Source organism: Penaeus chinensis, chromosome 10, assembly GCF_019202785.1.
Source record: "Penaeus chinensis breed Huanghai No. 1 chromosome 10, ASM1920278v2, whole genome shotgun sequence".
Lineage (NCBI taxonomy): Eukaryota > Metazoa > Arthropoda > Malacostraca > Decapoda > Penaeidae > Penaeus > Penaeus chinensis.
In genome coordinates, this window is record NC_061828.1 from 30,021,869 (window position 1) to 30,030,721 (window position 8,853).

At 37.9% G+C, this 8,853-nt stretch overlaps 1 protein-coding gene across 1 annotated transcript in view; it reads left to right on the forward strand.

The window, feature by feature from the left end:
• Window positions 1-314: 314 nt before the first annotated feature.
• LOC125029935 (juvenile hormone esterase-like) overlaps window positions 315-8,853 on the forward strand; it is a 16,585-nt gene continuing 8,046 nt past the window's right edge. Inside the window, exons 1-10 of the mRNA XM_047620124.1 lie at window positions 315-373; window positions 3,717-3,915; window positions 4,622-4,786; window positions 4,906-5,053; window positions 5,228-5,413; window positions 7,153-7,346; window positions 7,467-7,617; window positions 7,757-7,965; window positions 8,273-8,423; window positions 8,601-8,769. Coding sequence (XP_047476080.1) covers window positions 315-373; window positions 3,717-3,915; window positions 4,622-4,786; window positions 4,906-5,053; window positions 5,228-5,413; window positions 7,153-7,346; window positions 7,467-7,617; window positions 7,757-7,965; window positions 8,273-8,423; window positions 8,601-8,769 — 1,631 coding nt within the window. The remainder of the gene's footprint in view (window positions 374-3,716; window positions 3,916-4,621; window positions 4,787-4,905; window positions 5,054-5,227; window positions 5,414-7,152; window positions 7,347-7,466; window positions 7,618-7,756; window positions 7,966-8,272; window positions 8,424-8,600; window positions 8,770-8,853) is intronic.

An 8,853-nucleotide genomic window follows, 5' to 3' on the forward strand; every position in this document is an offset into this window, starting at 1 on the left:
CTCTTGTTTAAAAATGACATGTTTTTGTTTTACCGGTTTCGTGCAGATATAAATCTACTCTTTTAATGATGCATAGAATGGGGGATGATTTGTGTGCTGTTATGCTAGATCAGCGGATGAAAGAGTTAATTTTGGGCCTAAGTTCAGGAAAAAACAAATAGATAAATAAATAATCAGAAGGTGCATAGAAGAACCTAATATTTCATATTGTCTAACACATCTATTTGTTTAACCATTAGCCATTATAAGTATATATATATGTATATATATATATGTATATATATGTATATATATACACATATATGACTGCCGTGATGGTCCAGTGGTTAGAGCACTCTGGCCCTCATGATCCCCAGTTCAATTCCCCGCCGCGGTAGTCGTAAAAATGCCTGCGCTCCGACTGCTGGCTCGAGCCCGGTTTCAGGGCGAGAAAACAACATATCGCCTTGAGAAGTCAAACGCAGGTGTCGTAAGGGAAATCGCCGCCGTGGTACGTGTAATTAAGTGTTAGAACGCCGGACTGCGGTTGATTAAAAAAGGCATCCCATCAGGCAAGCGTGGTACTGCCAAATAACCTCTCAATACTGATTTGAGAGAGACCTATGTCCTGCTGTGGAATAAATGGCTGTTAATATATATATATGTATGTGTGTGTGTGTGTTTGTGTGTGTGTGTGTGTGTGTGTGTGTGTGTGTGTGTGTGTGTATTATATGTATAAATATACATATGTGTGTATATATATATGTATATATGTATGTATATATATACACACACACACATTTGTAATTATATATACATGCACATGTGCGCGTGTTTATATGTGTATATATGTGTGTGTTTGTGTGCGCGTGTGTGTGTGTGTATCACTAATTTGTTACTATGCATTCGTGTCCTTGACCATGGCATCATGAAAGAGGAGTAAAAAGAAAAAAAAAAGACATAAGATATTACAGATAAATATAAAAAAACGCCTATTAAATCAGTAGTGTTGTTTGCTGCTTCATCTGATTTTACTTCCGAATAAGTTCATGAATTACCTATATATATATATATATATATATATATATATATATATATATATATATATACACACATGCGTATGTGTGTATACATACTCATACACACATGCATACACGAACACACGCACACATATAATTATAATTATTATTCTTATTATTATATATATACATATATATACATATATACATATGTGCGTGTGTGTGTGTGTACACACACACACATACACACACACACACACACACACACACACACACACACACACACACACACACAGATATACATATATATATATATATATATATATATATATATACATATCCATTATATATACACATATTTTATATACATATATTTTATATACATTTATATATATGGTTATATATACATATGTTTGTATATATATACATTATATATTATATATATGTATATGTATTGGTATACATATATTCACATATATATACATACATATATATATATATACATATATATACATGTGTGTGTGTATGTGTGTGTGAGTGTGTGTGTGTGTGTGTGTGTGTGTGTGTGTGTGTGTGTGTGTGTGTGTGTGTGTGTGTGTGTGTGTGTGCGTGTGTGTGTGTGTGTGTGTGTGAGAGTGTATATATCCATATACATATATATATATATATATATATATATATATATTTATATATATGTATATAAATACATATATGTATATACACATATATTTTACATGTATATGTGTATTTTTGTCTTTGTAATCGTTTATCTAGACTTATAAATAAATAGTTTTTTTTTTTTTTAATTTCTTGTCGCTGCCCTGACATTTTTGTAGTAAAAATGAGAGTTAAGTAGTGTGTGTTGATATGCAGTATATAAACGTCATACCCAAAGGAACTGTAGGCAGAAATATATCTTACCTTCAGCGTGTTATCACGTCGTCTTCGTCAGGCAGGTTCCGTTTGTGTACATTTCACTATCCTAATTCATCCACAAGTCTTTCATTAACGGCTGTTCCAAACGAATAAAATCAGGTATGTTGGCTTTTTTACAAGATTGGAAACATTTGATAATAGATTCGGTTCTGCTATTTGGAAATCGTCAGGAGCTCGGAGGGGTCAGGGGGGGTGAAGATAAGATAGCGGAATTGGTGCGATGCATGGGGAACGAGGGGAGGCGGTTGAACTGTTTGGATGTGACGTGATAAGATGCCGACATGAATAGATGGGGAATAAGAGGTGTTGGTAGGTAAAGGAGGGGGGAAGGGGTGTGGGAAGGAGAGGAGTGCGTACTGTAGGAGGAAGGGAGAGGGGGAGGAGGGAATGAAGAAGGAGGGAGGAGAGGATGAAAATATACGGAGAAAAGGAAGGAAGGAAATTAGAGGAAATTATAAAGAACATAGTATGGGCTGGGACAAGGTCGGGGACGTACAGCTCGCGCCTTGCCTTTCTGTTCACCTAATGTTGACCTTTCTGCTTTGTCTTAAAATTAGGCTAGACGGTGAAGTATTCAACATGAAACATCAGTTTACCAATTCACAACTTTTCAGAAGAAACATTCGCTGTTCACTGTTGTACAAAAAAACATAGACAATATTCTACAATAAAGAAATTATACATTAAGAATGGAGAATAATCATATTGTTAATCATTATCATAATAATATCATGAATACAGAAAATATGATTACATTCATAGTAGTTTTCGTAATGATAATAAAACAAAAATGTTAATATACATCAATATAATGACCGACATGAAGCTGAAATATAAACATAAGCACAAGTAACTCATTTAGCTCCTTCGTGCCAGGATAAAAGAATGTCATCAGTAGCTCAAAGTAGATGTGGATTTATAATTCTGTGTCAAAAACCTATCTAAAAAGATACTGTACACCACTTGTATCTTACCAATAGACCAAAGATCACGCGGATGATACTTGTTAAAAGATATGTTATCTTCCTTAAAAATTATGAAGTTCACGTACGGTTTTATATGCTTCACAGACTATAACCATTAATAGTTATCAGGCTCACAGCTTCGGATATTCCATGGCACACAATGAACTAATCACGGAGATTCCAAAACTACATGCAATTTATACGAATTATTTCCTCCTACTATCGGTCTTTATGATGTCTATCAGTGTCTACGAACGCGGTCACGATCTGTCGGAATCCGGAGTATCTTGTAACAAACAAAACCAGTCTTAGAAACAAGCCGGAATTTGGCTTAGCTACTCTGACTGCAAGTCATATCATAGCAAGAAATGTTGAAATGATCCTCAGATTTATAGTACAGAGCCTAATGGGTAAACTACAGTAATCACGATGTGTACCATCAGTACTGAATTGTTAACAATACTATTAGGCTCATTAATCAATGTCGTACAGTTCTTGGGAAGTAAACAAGAAAAGTGAAGTTGCTCGTGGTGGCACACTTTTATTTTTATGTGATTTTTGTCGCTGCAAACGAAAATGTAAACAAGATTTAACAAAATTTCAGAACTATGTTCTAAACTCCTTTCAAAGAAAAAGGAAATTTTAAATTCATGATTAGTATTACAGAGGGTTGTCGGGTTGACTTGTGGTATTGGGGCTAAAATGCCCCACGAATCACACTATCACGATCCCAAGTTCTCATGCCAGTGTTGGAGCAAGTACAGCACACAGACAGAGAAATATGTTTAAGAAGCATCACCTTTTTATTTTTCCCCAGCACGAAAATGCTACATAGGATTTTGGAAGTCATGGTTACCATATTGGCTGCTCTGACGTTTTGGAGTGGCGTGCCCGTGGTAACAGTGCAAGAGGGTCAGGTATCTGGCATCACTGAGATCTCCACGAAAGGCAAGGAATTCTACTCATATTATGGCATCCCCTTTGCCAAGCCTCCTGTGGGACAACTCAGACTCAAGGTGAGTATTGACCCACAAATGGCGGGAGGTATTTCAGAATACGTCTGGGGCTGGTGGTTGGTGCTCCAAAATCATCTGTATTTTGCAAACCTTCTTAACGTGAAACAAGTGGTAGATATAGCTATTGTACATTCTTGTTATACCTCCATGGCGCTGCAGAAACAATTGATTGCTAAGACTTGTTTATGTTTTTTTTTTATTGTTTTTTTTTTGTATATCCAAACTGATAGCATATCCATGATGACTCAGTGGTTTTTACCATAATATACAGTATTTTGACTTTACAAGATAAATCTCTGTGATTCTTCCTTTCTGCGCAATAAAAGTGGCAGTTTGTGATATTTCAGGTTTTGTCAAGGGCTTACTAAAATCACTCAGGAAAGAGGAAGTGTCTTTTGTATTTGCTACTGGCGCAATTAACCATAATGAAGAATGAAACACTACTTTTTTTTTTACTTTTCTACCTTTTATACATACCAGTCCAATAAGAGAAAGTGGTGGCTACCACCGAGTCGTTGCAGTCAGTCGTGGGTTAAATGAACTGGGTAGTGCCACAAGACCCATAACCGAACATCTCTAGCCACCAGTCTTGCTGGAATAGAGGACCAAATGGACACTTTGATAGCTGCGGGACATGGGTCTCTCTGTCCCAAAATAAATTGACCGGGGAAGATGCATCTGGTAAACCATTTTGTCTCACTTCCAGAACCCGGTTAAGGCTGAGAGCTGGGAAGGCGTGCGGGATGGATCGAAGAAGCCCTCCCCGTGTCTTCTTGTGCCGCTGTTCTTCTCTGTGATGGGCATTGTTAAGGCGCCTGAGGAACTGCTAGGGGATGAGGACTGCCTCTACCTAAACGTTTTTACACCGAGAGTAAGTCAAAATACCTAGTAAATATTAAACATATCAATGATCATAAATCTCTAATGTTATGGCTATTTTTTATTCAAATATCATCAAAGATGTTCTTATCGTTAGATTTATTTTCACAGAGAAAAATGCTTAAGGAAAGTCTTCCAGTGATGGTGTGGATCCACGGAGGTGCTTTCCTCGCTGGGAGCTCTCGTGAATATCTACCTCAAGTCCTCATGAACCACGACATCGTGCTTGTAGTTTTACAGTACAGACTTGGTCTCATGGGTGAGTTAAGAATCAACCGAGGCTGCATCTGAGATTGCGTTATGAATGCTAGTTCAATGGCTTTTCCCTTTATGGTTCGTATACTCTTTTTTTTTTTTTTCAACGAAATATGAACTCAGTTCCTGAACTCAATTATTTTTCTATTTCTCTTAAACTTAAACATTCCCTTTCCAGGATTCCTGTCCACAGAGGATGAAGTGATTCCAGGGAACTTCGGGCTGAAGGACCAGACCCTCGCCCTCCGCTGGGTGCAGGACAACATCCACAACTTCGGAGGAGACGCCAACAGGGTCACCATCTTCGGGGAGAGTGCTGGGGGCGCCTCTGTACATTATCACATATTGTCACCCAAATCAAAAGGTGCGTTAAACTGTCCTATTCAATAGCGCATGCATACAACAGTTTCTTTATCCTCATCATCTTCATCTTCCATAAATTTACTAATCTCCCATAATTCTATTTTATGGGGAGTATTTCTCCATAAAAGTTATTCCAAGATATCATCGAATATAGAGTTCATGAATATTCAAAACCAAATTTTGAAGTTGCTGCAGATTTGTATGTTGTTTTTTATGTACATGGTGTTTTTTGGTCTTGTTTTGCTTCCTGCAAGCGTAGTATTGGAAATCACTGAACTATTTATCTCTGTATAAAATACAAGGGATGAGAAAATGTGATTTACCATAGTTTTTGTAAGTAGTTTTTAATCCGAATCACAAGAAAGGGTGTAAACAATATGCATCTCTGAGCTTTGGTTGATGTCTGATGCCGGCCCTCTCAACATAACACATGCGTCATCCTCACTCTCTCTAACACAAAATATACATGCATATTACCCAGCCCGTTTATTTTGTGGAGATAACAATTCTAATTCATCCCTTTTCCAAATTTGTCACAATGGACACTGTCCATTCGTATGCCTGTATATTATGTGAGCGATGTGTGGGCAAAAACATTTTATTTTAATTAACAAGACGTCAGAACAACCAACCTCTCCTCATGACACATGCTTGTGATTGTTTGGTTTTCCATGGCTACATTTAATATTATCTATTTAATTAATCGTTTTTGTTTATCATATGAAGTCTTGTTTGGTTTGGCCTATTTAATAATGTTTAGCTCTACAAATAGGTGGTATTCATGTGGAAGTGCTGGTATTCCGGGCCTAGTATACAGCACAAGGAATCCACTAGACAACTGATTCAAATACTGTATTACTGATTCAAAAAAAGTGATTTGATGTATACTATACATACAGATCCTATATTTCTCTCCCTGTCTTTTGTCTGTGCTTATGTGTGTGGTATTTATGGTGGCCAGGCCCGAACAGGCTCTGGGGATTAACCTTATCTGTGCTTAACAGGCAAGTCTTCACCCCTTCTCAGATTCCCAGAAGCCTTAGGGTGTGTGAGGACTGATAAACGCATATGGTCAGTGGCATATAATATAATATCTGGGAACATAGTGCTCTGTAAGGGTGTTTTTTCGACAGTAGCAATGAAACTGGGCTGTAGAAAGACTATGTCCTGCTCTGGATATATATATATATATATATATATATATATATATATATATGTATGTATGTATATATATACGTATGTATGTATGTATGTGTATATGTATATATATGTATATATATATATATATATATATATATATATATATATATATATGTGTGTGTGTGTGTGTGTGTATATATATATATATATTTATAAACATACAATATCTATAATCGATAGAAAACCTTGCATTTCTAAAAGGTTTTAATGACCACTCCTTAATTCCACCTTCCTTGATTTTTTTGGGAAAAAAATCTAATACTCTTACTATCAGTATTATTACCATTGACATTATGACTAATTCAGAATTATTAACAATATTAATAGCAATGTGGAATAAACAAATATATTTCCAAAAATCAAGGAAAAGGATGAACTGGTGAGATGGGTAGTACTAGTGACTGAACAAGCTATATGTAAAGGAATTTAAAAAAATGAACTCACAGTGGGCATGGTATGTGAGTACATGCTATCCCCAGTGATTGGGTTAATTTGGCCTCAGTCATCAGAGTACACAGAGGGCACTTGTATCCCCATTAGGTCTCTTCTCTCGTGCCATCATGCAGTCGGGGTCGGCCATCTCGCCGTGGGCTTGCCGGGAAGAACTCAGACCTGTGGCCGAGGAAGTGAGCGAAAGAGTTGGCTGCCCCAGAAACAGCGGCAGTCAGGACATCCTTACTTGTCTGCAGAAGGTGGATGGACGGAGGTTGGCTGCAGTGGTCCAGGATTTTATGGTGAGCTTGCAACATTTTATAAAGAACATTTTCTCGACTTGCATTGCAATAAAAGATTTGTTTAAATATGGGAATGGCTCTTTGTATACTTTAATTTCCCTATAATAAACGTTGCTCCAGAGATGGTTCATCTTGCCCGCTGTTGCTTTACCTCATGTTGATGGGGATTTCCTACCGGATCACCCTGCGCGTTTGATGCGTGACGGAAACTTCAGCCAAGTGGACCTTATGGCTGGTTTCACAAGAGACGATGGAGCTATAATAACAAACCGTAAGTGATGCTTTGGTGGTATGACAGTTACAAGGCTTAATGGCAAAGTGATAGTACAAATTGAGGTGAAAATAAATGGAAATGTTATTCTTGACCATGAATATCACCCCAAGACAATTTAAAGAATCTTCTTCCACAGCGATGCTTGTTCGCAAGGACCTCCTCCCTACTTTACAGAACAACTTTTCCACCATTGGCCCTTTCAGCCTGATTGTTGGACCTGAAGTTCAAGATACAGGTGCTTTTATCACCAAAGTCTACCAACACTATTTAGGCAACGCAACCATCGACCGCGACCACATAGAAGAGCTAACTAAGGTACCTAGTCCTACCCTTTTACATTCTCGTGTAAGATTCCTGCTTATATTAATGAGAAATTTGTAAAGGTAAGTCTGAAATTAGTGACTTGTTTCTCATTTCAAAAGGAAGATAGCCTTAACAGGTCGGTTATTTTCTTGTCTGTGAGATTAGTAATTAATGAAAGAGGAGGTTATATCCTGTCTGTTTATTATTGCTATTGCCATTTATTGCTATTACATATATAATGTATTACATATATAACATATATGTTATAATGCATAGTCAACATATAACATGATTTTCCCTTCAAAGGCTTTTATACTGTATAACTGATACAAATAGTTGATGTTCACAGCTAAATACAGACTACTTTTTTGCGACACCACACGACCTGGCGACCCTCTACCACGCTCGGGTTCCAGGTCTTGCTACTTACCGCTACGAGCTCAAGCACCGATCCCAGCTGTCCATGGGAGATTTCTTCAGCACAGATAAAGGGCGTCACTGTGAGTTGTTACAAAATGGTGTTATTTGGTTTGCTTTATTTTAGTGGTACACTAACATCTTCAAACTCTCCTTGTGATTAGATTCTCAATGACAAATAGGCAGAGTTGTATGTACTTTACTGAATATAATAGAAGCTCAGTGAAATGATACCCCTACCCCCTTGTCCTGTATCCCAGGGATTTCTCATGGGGACGACCTGTACTACCTGTTCGCCGGCGGGCCGCTCCTCGACCCCAGCCGCCTGCCCGACCGTCTGCCTGACCGCCTGCCCGACCTGCAGAGCCAAGACGACCTCCGCCTCAGGGACATCATCACGACCATGTGGACGAACTTCGCTGCCACGGGGTAACTTTTTCCATGTGTGTGCTGCCGTTCGGTAAAGGACCCTTACGCACGTGACCGTAGGAACCCACAGTGTGTATAATGTTT